The following is an 18,710-nucleotide window of genomic DNA, read 5'->3' on the forward strand; positions in this document are numbered from 1 at the left end:
GAGGCCATTTCTGGGAAGATTACCTCTGTGCTGAGTCCAGCACAATAATCTCACTGCATCTACAATAGAAAATTCTAGAATTTCCCCCGTTCCACTGTAGTGAATGATCACCAAATACTCCACCCCTTCACTATGTGCTACCTACTGCTGATTCTCTGATTGGAACCTACATTTACCATCACCCAGAGCCTGTCTAATGTCTGATCTGGAGCATACAATCAGAGCTCAGGCTGTCCGCCCCTAGCAGGTGGGAGCAATTTTCATCACCACCGGTGCCGATTCTCAGGGCAACCAGGAGACTACATAAAGTGAACCCATGGCAGTGTGAGTGATGAGAAAGACCAATGTCCTAATGGTGAGAAAGAGGAAGGATATGATCTTGAGCTTCCATCCTCCAAACATATCAGGTAAATGCCCACTGAACTTCTCCTTCCAAGTGCTCCTGTCCACAAGCCTTGATGGGAAGGAAAGCCAGCTGAAAGCCCAGACTCCCATCTCCCGTCTCCCTTCTCATCCATCGCCTCTTGACATTGGGATCCTGGTTCCCTAAAACCTTGGATGTGACCTTCCTGCCCAGTGGTTTAAACTTGGGAGAAGGGTCTTCATGCTTACAGATGCAAGACTTTACTCCCCTCGTAGGGGCTCCAGGTCACTAGCAGCCAGATTTCCTTCCAGTATTAGGCCTTGCTCAGAGCAACTTAAATGAACCTCCATGTCAGAGGGCCCAGGCCATTCTTCCTCCTCTTCTCATCTCAGCTTCAGAAGGTCCAGCTGTGACATATGGGGACTTGGCTTCTTTCCCACACCCCAGAATCCTCCCAGGAGTCAGTTGTGTCTTCCTCTCTACTCTCACAAGGTAGGTTTTCTTATCACCTGAGGGTCACAAATCCCCAGACAGCCAAACACAGCAGAGGTGATACAAGGCCAAGGGAAGGGAAAGCTACAGGTGTGTTTGTCCTGGGAGGAGTGGTGACCCTCAACCCTGGCGTACACCCCCTCCCTCACCTTGGGAGGTATAAAGGCTCTCCACCACCCATTCAGTTATACTTCTGCCATCATGAATCCACTCCTGATCCTTGCTTTTCTTGGAGCTGCTGGTGAGTTCCATACATGGCTTTGGACCCCACTCGCCTCCTTCCTGGCAGGAATCCTGCTCCACTCTTGCTGCTCTTCTGTATTTGCCTGGGCTCTGAGAGTCTATCTCCCCTGCCCGGCAGCCCTCTTTCTCATTCCTGGGCTCTCTGTAAGCCCCACCTCTCCCACCTTGCACTGACCCCACTCCAGACCCTGTCATTCATCCATTTTGGGACTTTGTTGGCAGAGCCTGGAAAGGGAGATCAGGTGCAGGTAGGCCATGAAATGAACCAGGGGGCTTGAGGCTTAGTTCCATCAGCTCTGGGATAGCTCCCCTGGAGCTGTTCTCAATCCCAGATATGCCTAGGAAAGCTGAAAGAACATTCATGTCAGAGTCCTAGCCCTAGAAATTCTGATTCAGTTGGCCTGGGGCCTCCTCTCCCGGACCTCATGGTGCAGATTTTTTAGCTATGGGAAAAGCTAGGTACAGCCAGGGCTACTTAGCCAGATTTTCCTAGCTAGGCCAACCCATCCTGACAATCTGGGGCTCAAACAGCCATGAGGCGTAGACCAATGATGAGGAAGAGAAGCATTCAGTGGATGAGAAAACCACATTCGGACCCGTGTTACATTGCGTGCACTGTGTCCTCGCCCTGGCACCCCCAGAAGAGGTCTGGGCCGGAGCCCCAGCAGGCACCTGGCCATGTGCCCTGTAGACACGCTAAGAGTCTCAGCAGAGCTTCGCACTATGATACCTATCAGGGATGTAATGCTCCCCACTGGCCCATCTATCATCTTTGTGCTTGCTGAGGGCTTCTAATCAGCATGATCCAGCCACACGGGCTCTGGGCTCCACCCGCCTACATCTGCTGAATTGGCTTCTCTGTTCCTGTCTCCATTCAAGTTGCTACCCCCACAGACGACGATGACAAGATCGTCGGGGGCTACACCTGTGAGGAGAATTCCGTCCCCTACCAGGTGTCCCTGAACTCAGGCTACCACTTCTGCGGGGGCTCCCTCATCAGTGACCAGTGGGTGGTGTCTGCAGCTCACTGCTACAAGTCGTAAGTGCTCTGTCTCCCACCTTGTTCTCCATGCCCAGAACCCTCGTGGAGAGGTGGGGTCAGCCCAGGAGTGTGGAGGTTAAGGAAGAGGGGCGGGTGGGGACAAGAAATTGTCCCCAGCTGCCCCACCCACTGACCTAAGCTATGTTCAAACAATACTGATGTGCAGCTCCTATCCCAGGGCACTTAACTCAGAATTTTCAGGAAGACGAGTCTGAATGTTGGTGATTTTTTAATGCTTTCTACCTCTAGTGACTCTATTCTGCAGCAGAGCTGAAGGTCACTGCCTAGACCAAAGGTTCTCAAACCTGAGTGAGCATCAGAATGACTTACAAGGCTTCTTGCAAAAATATGGACCACTGGGTCCCACCCCAGAGCTTCTAATTCAGCGGGTCTGGGGTGGGAACCAAGACCTCGTGCTGCTAACAAGTTCCCAGGGGATGCTGAGGCTGCACATCCCAGGGCAACACTGAGAACCACTGGAGTAGATCATACAGGATGATGGCACGGACCAGCCCTAGAAGGGAGGGAGTAGAAGTCACTGCCTGTAGTCAGCAAATTACAGAGGATAAGGAATACATGGGGAACTTCAAGTCAGTCATGTATGCCTATGGCTCCAGGTGCCAGGGAAGGGGTGGGGTGGGGAAGGCAGCTGGAAAAGCAGGCTGAGGAGCAGTCCCCACTGGATCCCTTTATGTCACCCCACTCTATGACCACCTACCTCTCGGGGAGAAAGTTCTTGGTCTCACATCTGCACGGACCCACCACCCCTCTCCTGCCAGGTGATATTGCCACACTCCCACTCATGAGCAGAGAGCTCGAGAACCCTGGAGAAAAGCGAACATAATGGAGAAAAGGGTTTCCCTGTGCTTGTCTCCCCAACAGCCGCATCCAAGTGAGACTTGGAGAGTACAACATCGATGTCCTGGAGGGGAATGAGCAGTTCATCAACTCCGCCAAGGTCATCCGCCATCCCGACTATAACAGCTGGCTCCTGGACAATGACATCATGCTCATCAAGCTCTCCTCACCTGCGGTCCTCAATGCCCGGGTGGCCACCATATCTCTGCCCAAGGCCTGCGCAGCCCCTGGCACCCAGTGCCTCATCTCCGGCTGGGGCAACACTCTGAGCTCTGGCAGTGAGTGGGACCTTCACTACTTCATCCTCCAATGTCCCCAATTTCCCGAACCAGCCATGCCCTGGAACTTGAGTACCACTACACACAGGACTTTGTCCTGGGTCCTAGAAAGAGGCAAAGCTTTAAGGAGTTGACCCCCTAGAATCAAAATATAGGACAAATAGAGCACCTACTATTGTCCCATCAAGGGAGGGGCTTGGCAGGGTTCAGCCTGGAAACCAAAACCCATTGTTCCTCCGCGGGGCTTACATTCTTGGCATTCTCTGTGGGCTGCCCTCAGTGTTCAGCACTGGATCCCTGACCCCATGCTGGCCTGACTCACCTTTCTCCTTGCCTTGATCTCTCCCTTCTCCTCAAAGCCAACTACCCCGAGCTGCTGCAGTGCCTGGACGCCCCGATCCTGACTCAGGCCCAGTGCGAAGCCTCCTACCCCGGCCAGATCACGGAGAACATGATTTGCGCCGGCTTCCTCGAGGGAGGCAAGGACTCCTGCCAGGTGACCTGACCCTTCCCATGCCAAGACCCTTGCCCATCCACCTGCTCTACCGGGGAGCAGGACTGGACACACAGGACTGTGGAGCTGGGGCAGGAGGGCTCCGTGCAGAAGGGAGGCTTCTACAGGGCGAGGCAGGCCAGGCTGTATGACAGTCACCGCCTTAGTCAGGACAGAGAAGGGACCACCATGGGAGACATGCAGAGCCACAGAGCTGACCAGAATGCAATCTTTAAAGGTTCCGATTATATAGGTGCCCTTTCCACCTTCTCGATAAAACCTGTCCCACCTTCTTCCTCCCCAGGGTGACTCTGGTGGCCCTGTGGTCTGCAATGGAGAGCTCCAGGGAATCGTCTCCTGGGGCTACGGCTGTGCCCAGAAGAACAAACCTGGAGTCTACACCAAGGTGTGCAACTTCGTAGACTGGATTCATTCGACCATAGCTGCCAACAGCTAAAGCCCCACCCCCACCTCCATCCCTCTACCATCACCATGCTAATAAAGTGTAACTGTCTGTCAGCTGTCTGTGTCTGTGCCCCCTCCTTCTCCGGCCGCATCGGTCCGACAGGGCTCCCCCTTAAAGATGAACAGAGTGCCCCATTTCCCAAAATGCGTTCCTTGGAATATCGGTGGAGCACGTAAAGAGAAAGAATCCAAAAACTAATAAGCAGGAGATCATGGGGGGCTATTTTCTAAAGAAAAAGACATCTCAGAAGGCTGCATTAAGGAAGTTCCTGGTTATCTTACCAGCCTCCTCGGCCAGCACACAGGAAACCTGGGGTTTGGCTCCCTGCTAGCCTGGCCCCGTAGCGCGAGTTCTCTCTGCCCACCTGCTGCAGCCGTGGTCTGAGATGCTGCTCGGCCTTCAGCTCTGCTCCTCCAAGGCTCTCTCTCCTCCAGGCCTCTCTCTGCCTCCCTGCACTTCATCGGGGCTCTGGCCCCTGGCCACCTCCCAGCACTGAGCTCCGATTCTGCATGTTACACTGATTCCTGATTAAAACCCCTCCTGACCTGAGCTCCTTATCCTGCAGAGGGAAGGTCCTTCCTTCTCTGCCACTGCCTACATTTCCAATCTCTTGTCTCTCCCCTCCTCCCCTCCCTGACTCTGCTCCAGTGCTCAGAAATCCAGGTGGCTCCTCCAACAAGCCACGGATCTGGTACCTCTGGCTCTGGGCATTACTGGTCCATCTGGCTTGACACCCTTCCCACTTGCCCCTTCACCCTCTTTAGAAAAGTTCTTTCTGACTCCTTTGGATCTGGGATCCCCCCCACCCCCACCCCTGTGCTGGCTGTTGGCCTAGTGGGCCCAGCGAGGGGTCCTCCTGCTGTGGATGTTTACTGCTGTCACAATCCTGCTCCTGCTGCCTAGTAACTCTGGATGCATCTACCTGGCATTCAACTGTGAACTCCTTAGGCAAGAAATCTCATCTTGCTCATCCTGGCATATCTAGTGATTAAACAATACCTACCGGGGCACCTGAGTGGCCCAGTTGGTTAAGCGTCTGCCTTTGGCTCAGGTCATGATCTTAGGGTCCTAGGATCCAGCCTCAAGTTGGGCTTCCTGCTCAGAGGGGAGCCTGCTTCTCCCTCTCCCTCTGCCACTTCCTGCCCCTCACTTTGCTCTCTCTCTCTCTCTCTCTGTCAAATAAATAAAACCTTTATTAACTAAAAATAAAAAATAAACAATGCCTACAATATAATAAGTTGAATAATTGAATGACAAAAGTATGAGCTGGGACCAGAGGGAAATATATGGAAGGAAAAAATTGCCTTCCAGAACACTGGTTCTCCCATGAGGACTCTGGCCCGGTGGCACCAGAATCACCTGGGAATTTAGGAGAAGTGCCAGTTCCAGGGCCCCTCCCAGACCTACTGATTCAGAAAGTTGAGGTGGAGCCCAGCCACTTGCATTTTACAAGACTTCTACTTCATTCTGATGCATGCTGAAGCTTGAAAGCCAATGCGGTCCAGGTGTTCCTAGGCCGGTGGTCCCTGCGAAAGCAGCAGCCACTCACATTTTCACTATTTTCAGGCACCACAGTGAGGCTTGGTGTGCACTATCTGACTTAGATCTCTCAGTAACTCCATAAGGTAGGTGGTTTTATTGTTAAAGGGGCTTAGCAGCACCCCCCAGGCCTCACCCATCGGCCAGGAGGGCCAGGCAGCCTGGCTGAGGGAAGCGCAGTGGCCCTTCCTTCCTCAGTGGCCCCACTGGGGCCTCAGAACTTAAATATGAATCCCGAGCATTGGTTCCAGCCAACGCATGACATCATCAGGCATGACTGCAGCAACTCACTTAGCCTCTTTGGGCTTCAGTGTCATCTGAGGAAATTCGGAGACAAATTGGCTTTTTTTTTTTTTTAAGATTTTATTTATTTATTCATGAGAGACACAGAGAGAGGCAGAGACAGAGAAATAGGCTCACTGAGGGGAGCCCAATGCAGGACGAGATCCCCAGACCGGGATCACACCCTGAGCCAAAGGCAGAAGCTCAACGGCTCAGCCACCCAGGCATCCCAAATTTGGGATTCAAATGAATCTATGAACATGCTCCAAAAGTTTCAAGAAGGGGCACCTGAGTGGCTCAGTTGGTTAAGCCTCTGATTCTCAGTTTCTTTGGCTCAGGTCATGCATGATCTCAGGGTCCGGAGCTGGAGCCCCACAGTGCAGGTGTGGGGGGTGGGGGCACGCTCAGAGGAGAGTCTGCTTCCCCTCTGATCCTCCACCCCCATGCATATTTTCACTCTCATTCTAAAATAAATAAATAAACCTTAAAAAAAAAAAAAAAAGTTTCCAGAATTACACATGTGAGAGATGCAATTTGTGTTTCTCCTTCCCACATCTCAGCCTTGGGAAAGGCAGGCACGTAACCCAGTTTCCCCCTGCGGGGTGTGGGGTGATAGTGGTGGTGGGGGGGGGGGGGTCCCCTCCAGCACCAAACACATTCTTTTCACGCCCTCAAGTGGTCACCCTGAGCGGGCAAGGATTTAGGTCTAAAATAAATAAGGAAAGGCTGCCCCCTTCTGCCCAAGATGTTGAATGAGCTCCCTGGACTCGCCTAAACTTCTAAACTCGGGTCACAGGGGGTAAAAAAGAAAAACTGCATGCGCTGCTTGGGCATTGCACCGGTGTGACTGAGTAGCAAAATGGGACAAACTCCATCGGGACTGAAAGCAGCTGCGACACCAAGACAGAGTGGCAGTCTTTGTAAGGCCAGTTGGGTTGAGGGTCCCCAGCCAGATGGTCAAAAGGAAATTTACTTAGAGAGTAAATTACTGATAAACAAAAGGGGTAAATAGGACAGGAAGTTCCACTTGGTGAAAGCAGTCGAGGACCTTTTATCCGGACAAAGGCAGAGTGCTGTGAGATCCATCACTATTCCTGAATAAAATGCACAGATTGTCTCTCTTTTTCTCTTTTCCCTAAATTCTAAGAGGCACCACCAGATAGCACTCTGGCATTCACCACAGCTGACACCTGCTCAGGGGGCAGGCACTGGGTCCCAAGCCCCATGCTGAAATGGAAATATCTAGGATAATTTTGTGCCTGATTGTTTATTTAAATATAACAATAAACCCACTCCCGGAGATCTTTAATACTAAAGATCCTGAGGACTCCTCAGAAATACGCATTTTTCACAAGCTTCCTGAGTGATTAGAGACCCCATAAGAAAAGTCAGGACCATAACACATCTTCTTACATAAATTGATCTTTGGAAAAATAATGACTTTGTAAATTAAACAAGTAGGGTTTTTTTTTTAAGTGGCACATTTCAAAATGTTACTTAATGCAATAATTTGCTGGTATTTTCCTGAAAATTTTTATTAAGTTTGATTTTAAATAGATAATATAGCCATATGGCTCAAAAACTGAAACAATAAAGTTGAGATTTAAAAATCTTGAGTAATTTCAAGTAAAACGCAAGTAAACTTTGCGTTTACTTCCACCTTGTTTCTGTCTCCTCCACTCATTTTTTTTTTAAGATTTTATTTATTTATTCACGAGAGACACAGAAAGAGAGGCAGAAACATAAGCAGGATCCCTGCTGGGAGCCTGATGCAGGACTCGATCCCAGGACCCCAGGATCATGACCTGAGCCAAAGACAGATGCTCAACCACTGAGCCCCCCAGACACCCCCTCCTCTACTCATTCTTAGTAAGCAATGCTTTTGATGAGTATCTTTTGTGACTTTCCAGTGTGCCTCTGTGCAGGACCCCGGGCAAACAAATATTTAATTCGTATATTTCCCCTTTGCTGGACAAAAAGTGGTGTACAGAAATGCTGATCTGCAGCTTTCTTCCTTTTTTTCCCCCCAGTTAACAGTTTATCTTAGCTTTCCACAGCAGTGAAACATTTGTATTCTTTTTTAACATTGAATAGTATTCTGTTTTTTGGATGTATCCCAGGTTATTTGTCCAGTCCCTTCCTGATGGGCACTTGAGCTTTCCTGATCTTTTTGCTACCCCAGATAATGCAAATATTTTACACACATTTTTATTTGTATGCAAGAATAATTATAGGATAAACACCCAGATGAGGGAGTTCCAGGTAAAAAGGTAAACGCATTTGTAATTTTCATAGATATTTCCAAACCGGTGTCCACCTAGGTGGTATCATTTTATGTGAAGTGCATGTTCCATGACACACCAGCTAACAGAACGGTCTTCCCTAGTTCAATGTCAATCACATTGGTGAACAGAGATATTTTGATGCAGTTTTTTTTTTTTGCAAGATTCCCCCCCCCCCCCCCCCCCCCCGTGGTGAAGCACCATTTGCATTTCTTTTTCTCTGAACCATCTGTTCTTTGCCACTTTCCTTGTGCTGCTGGATTATTTCCTTACTGATTTCTAGGAGTTCATCATATACTGGGGAGATCGGCCCTTGCGATGAGGATTGCAGATGTTCTTTCCATATTGTCATTTCACTTTTGATTCTGTATATTTTTCTGTGAAAGTGTGTCATCATTATGTAGTGAAGTTTGTCTTTTTTCTTCTTTTTCTTCTTCTTTTTCTTCTTCTTTTTCTTCTTCTTTTTCTTCTTCTTCTTCTTCTTCTTCTTCTTCTTCTTCTTCTTCTTCTTCTTCTTCTTCTTCCTCTTCTTCTTTTCTTCTTCCTCTTCTTCTTTCTTCTAGATTTTAAGTAATAGTTTGAAAGGCAATAAAATGATGTACCGTCGAGTGAAATGAGACCTAGGCCACTCAACTGGAGGTTACATTTCAGGGTTATCTGACACAGGAAAATAAAACACCTACCAGCAACTTAAATGGGTCTGTCCCTCAGGGGAAAAGTGACATTGATTACATTTGAGTGTTCCTATGACTTTATGGATGCAGCTCTCCATATCCACTTCCCCAACTCCCTTTTCCTAACCCTGAAGTCTGAAATCCACGGAGAAGGGAGGCAGGCTAACAACACACCCAGTCCTCCCACACCAGCACCCTTTTGGAAACACTTGAGCTCTCGGCTGTTGTTTTGTCTCTACACAGGGAGCCCTACCGCTGAGCAGCTCCTGTCAGTTCCCTTCCAGATCACCCTAGAGATTCAGAGTTAGGCCAAATGGATGGTCTGAGCATTGAAAGATCCTATTCCCAGATGAAAGGTGTGGCTTCTGAGTGACACAGTCCCAGGGGCAGGCCCTGGGTAGAAAGGGGGGGTGCTGTTTCTTGGGGGATAGCTTCCCACGATGAATGACGATGAATGACGACAGTCTGCAGAGGGGCGGATACCAGTGAAAAGCAGCCCCTGGGACAGATGGCCTGCAAAGACACCCAGCTCTGGGGAGCCAAGAGTGTCCTGAAGAATGGGCATGGGGGTGAGGAGGGCCCCCCTGCCTGGCTTCGTCTGTTCCTGGCCACAACCTTGCAACATGGGGAGTGATGTCACCGGCCTGCCCTCCAATGCCCTGGAAGAAGCAGCTGCTCTGGTGGTTTCTTCCAGGCTCTGATGGGCAGAACCATGGGAGGGGTCGTTTTTTGTACAAAGCTGTAACATTGTGGGTACAGGGGGCCACGGTGATTCAACTCAATGGGAAAGCTTTACAAAAACCTTTCTGCCTGTCCCAAACCACAGTTTCTCCACTTTTGTCCTGGGTCATGGACCCGAGGGCAGTGTGATTCAGGATGCCTTCACCTCACCCCTGTTCACCTGTCAAGCCAAGACCATGGATAAGAACGGGCTTGGATCGGGACGGAAGCTTACAGAGAGTCCAGATGTAAGAAGAATGCCTCAGTGGCCCCTCAGGTGAAGGACTCAGGGAGACCCCTTCATCCTAAGCCCCGCAGAACCCAGGGCAAGGTCAGTGTAAAGGTGAATGGGAGGGGACCCATTCTGTAGAGGAAGGAGCCAGAAATAGCCCCACTCTCCATGGACATGGTCAGTAGCTCCAGGGCCCTGCCCTCCTCTCCAGACCATTTTTTTTTTTTTGATGAACCCTCAGAAAGAATCAAGAAAGTAGTGTAGGGCCCTCTGGATAGACTCTGGCCGTGCTCTGTGGCCCCAAGAGTTAAAAGTTGAAAACGTTGTTCCATGCAGTATCTCTAATCCACAGAAGGGGATCCACAGAGTCCTCCAGACACCAACCAGGGACCCCTCTTCTTTCCAGGCCTCAAATTTGTTTGCCTCCTTGCCCCATGTCACTGTGTGAACACTGAAGTGTTCTTCGGAAAAGGCACCAGGCTCACAGTTATAGGTAAGACGTACTCTGGGTCTTCCCAGAGCCCTTGTAGGTGAAAGCAGATCCCAAGTGTCCATTTTAGAGTGGCCATATTCTGATGTGTTATGATCTTAACTTTGGCCCAGGGACCAAGCTGACAGTTGTAGGTAAGGCGGAGGGGGGTCTCCGGCAGGGTCCTAAGGGGAGGATTCTAACCTGGGAAATGCGGGAGGAGGGGATCACCCAGGTCTTGGGTCCTGGTTAAGGAGAGGTCGTCCCTAATTCTGGGAACTGTAGGAAGGTCCCGGTCAGGGCAAATCCGTTCAGCTATGGGTGGGGGGGAGGGTCCTCTGTAAACTCAGAGCTGAACCTCGGTGTGTAAGGCAGAGGAGGGAAAGGAGATGGTGCTGCCCCTCTGAGTAGTTATCTGACAGAGGGAAGCCTCGAGAAAGCCTGGAAGGCAACTCATGAGCCCCGACGCTGGTCCATCTTCCTCACTGACTCGGGCTCTGGGCAGGGGCTTCATATCTTTCCTTGCCCTGGATTTCACAGGAGGCCACACTGCGGCTCCTTTTTTATGACTGTCCAGGGGCCTGCATGAGCTCTGGAAGGGAGTGGGGAATATGTGAAGCAGGGCTGGGAGCTCTGTGAGGGGAGACATCTGTCCCTGAATCCCAGCTGAGCTCAGCAGACAGGGGGAGGTTCTGAAGTGGATCTGGGAGGCTGTGCTTTTGAAACACCTTGCACTTTGGGGACGGGAGCCGGCTCACTGTTGTAGGTAAGTACATCAGGGATGGAGGGCTGGGAACCCCCACCCAGGTTGGGGCAGGGGTCCAGGTGGAACCTCTGTCTTGAGGGCTTGGGTTAAAGCACATTTTTATAAAAAAGATCTGGATTCTTGTCTTGATGAGGACAGGCGGGGATGGCCTTCCATCTCCATGATTTCATGGACGGGCGATGCTAAGTCTGGGTTCCTCTGTTGGGAGGCAGGTAGTCTCCTCTTGGGGTCACCTTGTCCATCTCCTGTCTCCTTGGAGGGTACCCCACCATGGCCACGTAGATGAGAAGCCTCTGGCCTCAGAGCTGCCTAAACCCCTGCTCAGAAAGGAGAGGGACACGGGAGAAAGGGGGTGGAAGCCACATGGCCAAATCGATCCTCTGACCACGGCACTTCACACGGCACACTTGTCCCCCCGCCCCCCCCGGCTCCCACGTTCTGGTGACAAAATTCTGCTAAGGAAAGGGAGAGAGGGCAGGAACACTTAGGAGGACAGGAATAGGATGCAGTCAGGACAGTTTTCCTACCAGCCTGCAGGGTTGTGTAACAATGAAAAATTGTATTTTGCAAGTGGAACCAAGCTCTCTGTCTTGGGTAAGTAAGGGGCTTCCCTGGGGGTAGTGTGTTGGGAGAGTGCGGTCCCAGGATGACTCCTTAGACACAGCAGGGGAAAGGCTCAGAGAGTGCTGGTAAGCAGAGGAGGTGCCCGAGTCCCTGGACATTGGGTGGAAGGAAGCTTCTGGAAACAAAGGCCCCAGAGAGCACCTCTGGGGTTTGTCACACTCTTGCTGTGCTGTGGAACAACCAGGCACAGCACTTTGGAGATGGGACTTGACTCTCTGTCCTGGATAAGGAGCAGGACCGGGGTGGTACAGGGCCATGGTCGCTTGGACTCAGAGGGTCCCCGTCTCTCCTCCCAGCCCTGGCTGTCGGGGGTCAAGTAAGCTCTCTCATCCCTGGGGAGCTTCCAAGGAGCTGGGGCTGCCATTCCTCGTGGTGTGGCTTGGTGGGTCCTCTATTTCTCTTCCCTGAGTCTTCAGCCCTTCATATTTCCTCCTTACTCTTTCCTTGGTTCATCTTTCTCCTGTGTTCCCCCGCTTAAGCCAGCATATTATGGGGACCTTGCTCCTAATGGGACCCCCCTGGTCCAGAGCCAGGCATCCAGGCAGGGAGGGTGGCTGAGCCCTGTCCCGGAGTGAGGACTCGCCCTCTGGCAGGAGACCTCTACGGGTTTTACCACGGCTGCCTGCAGCTGTGTTTCTATAACTCGCCCCTCTACTTTGGAACAGGCACCAGGCTCACCGTGACAGGTATGGGGCTGCCCTCCTGGCTGGGGTGCCTGTGCATGACCGATCAGCCCGAGGTGGGGTCAGGGGTGTAAGGATGGGGGTCAGAGCTGTCCTCTCCCTCCTGGGGCTTCTGGGGTTGCTCTGCCGTGCTTGTCGTGGATCCTCGGGTAGGGGGCTCCGGTTTAGTCTTCAGACTTGGTATTTCCTTGCTCTGCTTCTCATTGTTCTCTGGGACTCCTCTCATCTCTTCTTTTTTAGGGCTGTGTTGTTTTACTCTCCCTTTTCTTCTTTCCTGATTCGGATCTTCTCCACTTTGCCTCCTATTCCACCTCCAGTCGTTCACCGTTGACTTCATTTTGGTGAATGGGTCTGGCTTCTATGTTGAAGACCTTCTAGAATCTACCCCGCACTCAGAACTCTGTGCTTGCCTTCATTGTCCTCCTTCTCTGTCTCAACTAACTTCCAAAGATCCCTGCGTGCCTTCCTGAAGTGATCTAGGGCTCAGAAGGTAGTTGGGGGGGGGGGCAGACTGATGAGACTGGGCTGGTTTGAGGGGTGTTTCTGAGCCCCAAGGGCAGAAGTACATGTCACAGTATGGGTGTCTGAGGGATACCCTGCTTGGCAGGATCAGAGGAGATACAACAAGGAAAATTGTGCCATCTTAGTAAGACATAGGTTGTAAAGAAGAGAAAATAGACAGGAGGCCCCATTTTCCCAAACCTCGGGATCTTTGCTGGGCTGATAGGGTAAGGAGCCCATCAAGAAACACAAACACACCATTAGCATGCTTGGGAGGAAGGGGCAGGTGGAGGACAGGCCGTGGAGGGATGGGTCTGTGCTGGGCCATAGAGACAAGGCCCGAGGAATGTGACACTTGGGCCTACCAGACTGGTTGGCTGGAGCAGACTTTGTCCAACAGATGGGTGCCTATGCCAGCAAGTGGATTAAGAATTAGAAAGTACAATTACTGGGTTCCAAATACTTGGGCTCACCGGAGAGGATGGGGTTGCTAGAACAACTGAAAAGTGGAAATCTCAGAATCTCTGAGATGTATAAAATGGGGATGATAGCGCCAGCCTCTTGGGGTATTAAATTATCAGGGACTAACTTATATTGAAATCCTTGTAAGAGGCTCTCCTTCCTGTGGCCATCCTTTCCATTCCTGTTGTGCATCATCACTGTGTCACAGACTTTGGCCTTTTTCCCAAACTGCATCTCAAATGTGGATAAAGTGGAGACATTTGGGTTGCCCACATTTCTGCTCCCCCAAACCACTCCTCTAGTCAGTATAGAGCCAAGCAGAGGGCACAGCCCATTCCAGCAAAAAGATGGGAATGTGGGGGCATGGATATGCCTTCTCTCATCCCTCTGTGTCTGCACATGAGGCCCTGCCTTCCAACAACTCCAGAAATTCTCTATGCGTCAGGCACGAAAAAAAGGCCCAGGACTTTGCAACATGAACACTCTGATGACATGGCCCTTGGACTTTGGAATTTGCTCATACCCATCAAGATTGGCCGTGAACTAGTATTTCCAAAGCTGGCAGGGAGGCTTGCTGGGTGCTGGAAAGAAAACAGATTCAACCCAGGAGTAGTATCTTTCATAGGATTACAGCCATCCCGGGCAAGCTACCACATACCCCGTGCGCCCCAGTGCAAATGAAGTAAATGTGGAGTGTCTGATAACATGATAGCCAGAGGATTCTTGGCTCCTCAAAGTAGATTACACATTTCACACACACACACACACACACACACACACAAGAAAAGGGGGGGAAAGTGACTTGGGAAAAGCATTTAGAAAAAAGTAGAGTCAGATGCAAGAGGACAGGGTCTCCTCCAGGCAACAAAGGCTAACTCTCACATGTGCTATCACCCACACAGACCGCCACATGAGAATGATCATTAGAAAGAGTTGACTTGGTTCCCGGGATCATGTGAGAACCCTCAGCCTCAAATCCTGGGCCCATTCAATTCTATCATAGCTGCTTCTAAGTTTGAGGGACTAGATAGTCATGCACCGAAGAGGGCTTTGAATGAGGAAGAAAAAAACAGATAGACTCTTGATAGATATGGGCCAAGGCCTTGAGAAAGAGACTGTCAAGCAAGCCAAGGAAATCAGGACACCCTGCTGCCTTAGGGAGATGGAAGAGGTAGTTGGCAGTATGCACCCATGGGGTAAGCGAGAAAAGTGGCAAAGCTGAGGGAGACTAGAACACGACAGAGACCCCCAAACACACAGGACCTACTGCTGCATAATTTTGCTTTATGATGACTCCATTTTCAGCTCATTCTCTGTCTCCCTATTTCTCTCTGTTTCTGTCTCTGTTCTCTCTCTCTCTCTCTCTCTCACACACACACACACACACAGAGAGAGAGCAAACCCAGACAGCTGTCAGCCCAGCCCTGGTCCCAACCTCTCTTCCCTTGCAGAGGATCTGCAGAAGGTCACCCCTCCCACGGTCACAGTGTTTGAACCATCAGAAGCAGAGATCTCGCGGACCCAGAAGGCCACACTCGTGTGCCTGGCCACGGGCTTCTACCCCGACCACGTGGAGCTGAGCTGGTGGGTGAACGGGAAGGAGGTCACGAGTGGGTTCAGCACCGACCCCCAGCCCTACAAGGAGAGGCCCAGCGAGAATGACTCCAGCTACTGTCTGAGCAGCCGGCTGAGGGTCTCTGCCTCCTTCTGGCACAACCCGCGCAACCATTTCCGCTGCCAAGTCCAGTTCTATGGGCTCGGGGACGACGATGAGTGGGAACACGATAGAGTCAAACCTGTCACCCAGAACATCAGTGCTGAGGCCTGGGGCAGAGCAGGTGAGGGGGGCCCTGGGGGATGGGCGGGGAGTGAGTCAGAGCCCAGCAAGGGGGCGCGGGGGGTGGGGAGGGGGGGGGCCGGGGTTCCAGGCAGAAGACCAGGCAGGCCACATGCAGAGGTAGAGTTCAGAGATTCATCATCAGTCTTATACGTTCATTAATCCAACTTAAACTGCAAAAAAAGAATAAGCACCCCAAGCCTTTTGTGGAAGGCAGCGAGATAGAAATAAAACATTCCCCATGAAAAACAGGAAGAAAGAAAAACCACGTGCAGAGAACCCAGGACAGAGCAAGGGACTAAAGGCCAGCATGAGGGGGACGGGGCGCCTCGGGCTCATTCCTCCCCCAGATCCTCAGCCCAGCAGAGCCTTGCAGCAGGGGCCCTCACTGTCCTAGCCTGTAGGGCTCCGCACCGAGGGGTGCCCCCAGCCCCACCACGCTCCACGGGGTTCCAGGGTGGTGTGGCTCCATCAACACAGGCCCAGAAAGACAGTCCAGGAGCCTGCGAGAAGGCCAGTCCGGCCTGGGGTCCCTGCTCCCCAGAAGGCTCACTTCCTGTGTTCGTGTTTGTTTTGTTCTTGATTGAAGCCCAGCTGACAAGTCATATTGCGTTAGCTTCAGGTGCACCTACCTGGGCAGCTCCCCGCCTGCTTTAGAAGATGGGGTGTCTCATCCGTTCCCTCCCCCTTTTTTCTCTTTCAGACTGTGGCTTCACCTCGGGTAAGTGCCCCTGTCTGCTGCTCACTCTCTGCCTCCCGTGGCTTTGCCCTGGACCCAGAGCACGGGGACCCCATGGGCCCTGGGGTGGGGGTGGAGAGGCCAGAGCCACCTGCTGCTCACGGGTCCCCGTGTGCCCTCCCTTCCCGCCCGCAGTGTCCTACCATCAGGGCGTCCTGTCTGCCACCATCCTCTATGAGATCCTACTGGGGAAGGCCACGCTGTATGCTCTGCTGGTCAGCGCCCTGGTGCTGATGGCCAAGGTAGGGGGTGCGGATGGGGCACTGGGGGGCGGGGGGTCACTCTTGAAACACAACAACTCAGAGCAGTGAGTAGCAAGGGACCCTGCTAGAGCCAGCGGTGGCAGTAGAGGAACACGGAGGTACACCCGTGTGCCTCAGAAGACACATTGTGCCTCTGGGATCACAGTGGGGAGAGCCATGCAAGGAAGGAGAGGCTGGGGTCACCTGAAAACCCAACAGACATTGTAAAGAGCCCTACTGTTCACCTTGTCGGTGGACCCTCCTACTTCCTCTCAATTCCTACCACTCCTGACTCCCAGTAACTCCCTGAAACCTTCTCTTCTTCAGGTCAAGAGAAAGGGTTCCTGAAACTAGTTCGGAGGCAGAGCCAGCAGCTTCCAGCCTGCTGTTGCCCCAGGACGGATTCTCCTCTTTCCACTTCTAGCCAGTGCTTCTCAAGAGCTGTCTTCATCTCTCTGCTCACCCCCAACACCTACCCCCTATGTTTGTGCACACCTGAATGCTCATGACCCAAATCTCCCTAACCCCGGGGGACCCTAGTGTGACCACATTGACCGAATCAATAAACATGGCCTGACCTGGTTTGACTGCCTTGTGAGTATCTGGGTACATCTTCTCAGACCTCCAGTGTGACTCCAGACAGGACAGAAACAGGAGGGATCAAGGAAAGGGCAGGCCCTTCCGGTACCAGGGCTGAGGGACCCCGCCTGTGGCTGGCACTGCCCCTCCCGTCAGGGGAACCTGAGTAACTGGTAATGGGAGATGATGGGATTGAAGAGACTTACTTAGGAACAGCCCAGAAAAAATGGTGCCATTTCCTATAAGAACTTTGCGTCCTACCTGAACGAAGGTGCTCTGAGGAAGAGTCCGCCTACCGCCTACACAGGTGTGTCTCTCACAGGTCATACGTGCTTGGCTAACAAAGCTTGCTTTCATACCCCTCACCCACATTCCCTTCAGCTGTGTCCCTGGGGCCACTGTGCTCCATTTTTCACCAAGTGGGCTTCCCGGCCAAGAAGACAAGGTGCTGACTTCTCAAGTAGCACGTGTGTCTCCCAGTTTAAGTCACAAGTCTGTTTATGAATTTCTCTCTAGTGAATTAAATGGGTGTGAAAATGTGCCCTGACCACTGCTGGAGGGATAGGAAATAAGGGTCCCCCAAATCCAGAATCAGCCGTGGTGCTATTTCTAGAAATCCTCTGAGGGCTCTTCAATGTCCCATTGCCACGGAGGGGATGCAGTGCACAGTCCTGAGGATGGCATCTAGGACATGGCAGTGGTCCTCTGCTCCCTTGCTCCGTGCATACCCCGCTCCTCTCACCCTGTGTCCCCAGGCCACCTGCTCTCAGAATGTTTTGCACTCCTTTACCTGGAGGGACATCGTACTCCAACCCCTACTTATGCTTGAATTTCAGCCCCAACATCCTCCAAGAAACCTTCTCAGGCATTTCTTTGCCCCCTACTCCCCTGCAGTTGGCTTAGATGCACCCTATACTTTGCTGTCACAGTGCCCCGTGCACACCTCCGTCAGAACCCATGCCACACTTGATGGGAACAATCTCTTCACTTGTCTGACACCCCATTTGGCAGGCAGTCCTTGATGACAGGGATATGTTTTATTATAGTCTCCCTGGGACACAGCAGAGGACCTTGGTTCCGTGGACGTGCATAATCAATTATCTTTGAGTAAGTGAATGGAGAAATGAGTGAATCCAGTGTGACCCAGTGCAAGAGCAGATATCGCCACCAGGCCTGCCTGAACCAGCCATCTACTCCCTCACTCGCGGGACTGTAGCACGTGGCCTCCTCTCTCCATCGCCACACACGAGGCATTCAGATGTGTGTGCTCACTTGTACAACACACACACGTGTGTGTATATACGTATTTACATACTTGCACATGGGCACTACCACACTCATCAAGCACACATCATTGCAGTGCTCTGCCATTAACCTTCAAGAAAATAAAGACATCCAAGTCATAGTCCCCAAGGAGCCTGCCCGTTCACGAGGGGGTCGTTCATGAATAGAAATTTTGAAACACAAATAGAAATTCAATAGAAAGTTGAAATGCAAAGTGGCCCTTTCACATAGCACTGCCAGCTGTCAACTCCAATGCAGTCAGAGGCTAGCACTTGATTTCCAACTGGGATCCTCCGGGAAGAGTCTGAGAAGTTGGCAAACTCTTCAAAGCAAGAGTTGGTACAATTATCCATGGGAGAGGGTGGTGGTGACAGTCAGAGGCGTGAGCCAGAGCCGAACAACAGGGTCGGGTACTCCTGGGTGCTTAGCCAGGGCCACGGCTCAGAGGTAGGAGGCTTGAGGCATTGGGCAGAGCTGGTACATGCTCCTCCGAAGGTGGACTCCCCGGCAGGAGGCCTGGTGCACAGCAGATGTTCATGGAGCTTGTGGAATACACGAA

At 51.7% G+C, this 18,710-nt stretch overlaps 1 protein-coding gene and 1 gene segment (V, D, J or C); both read left to right on the top strand.

Annotated features, from left to right (window-relative positions):
• Positions 1 to 16,870, top strand: part of LOC121489707 — a 39,279-nt gene extending 22,409 nt beyond the window's left edge. Inside the window, 5 exon segments of the C gene segment in view lie at positions 11,133 to 11,200; positions 14,922 to 15,308; positions 16,011 to 16,028; positions 16,182 to 16,288; positions 16,616 to 16,870. Coding sequence covers positions 11,133 to 11,200; positions 14,922 to 15,308; positions 16,011 to 16,028; positions 16,182 to 16,288; positions 16,616 to 16,636 — 601 coding nt within the window.
• On the top strand, positions 1,058 to 4,257 carry LOC121489708 (anionic trypsin). Its single transcript, XM_041752994.1, has 5 exons — positions 1,058 to 1,097; positions 1,979 to 2,138; positions 3,024 to 3,277; positions 3,637 to 3,773; positions 4,075 to 4,257. The coding sequence occupies exons 1-5, from the start codon at positions 1,058 to 1,060 to the stop codon at positions 4,225 to 4,227; spliced, it is 744 nt and encodes a 247-aa protein (XP_041608928.1). The 3' UTR covers positions 4,228 to 4,257.
• Positions 16,871 to 18,710: the final 1,840 nt, after the last annotated feature.

Source organism: Vulpes lagopus, chromosome 4 (assembly GCF_018345385.1).
Source record: "Vulpes lagopus strain Blue_001 chromosome 4, ASM1834538v1, whole genome shotgun sequence".
Taxonomy (NCBI): domain Eukaryota; kingdom Metazoa; phylum Chordata; class Mammalia; order Carnivora; family Canidae; genus Vulpes; species Vulpes lagopus.

What these genes read in the sequence shown, in the direction of transcription:
- LOC121489708 (XM_041752994.1), top strand. Translation starts at nt 1,058, where the DNA reads ATGAATCCACTCCTGATCCTTGCTTTTCTTGGAGCTGCTG. An exon ending in TGCTTTTCTTGGAGCTGCTG is followed by an intron (nt 1,098 to 1,978) that starts GTGAGTTCCATA and finishes TCTCCATTCAAG; the next exon opens with TTGCTACCCCCACAGACGAC. An exon ending in CAACACTCTGAGCTCTGGCA is followed by an intron (nt 3,278 to 3,636) that starts GTGAGTGGGACC and finishes TTCTCCTCAAAG; the next exon opens with CCAACTACCCCGAGCTGCTG.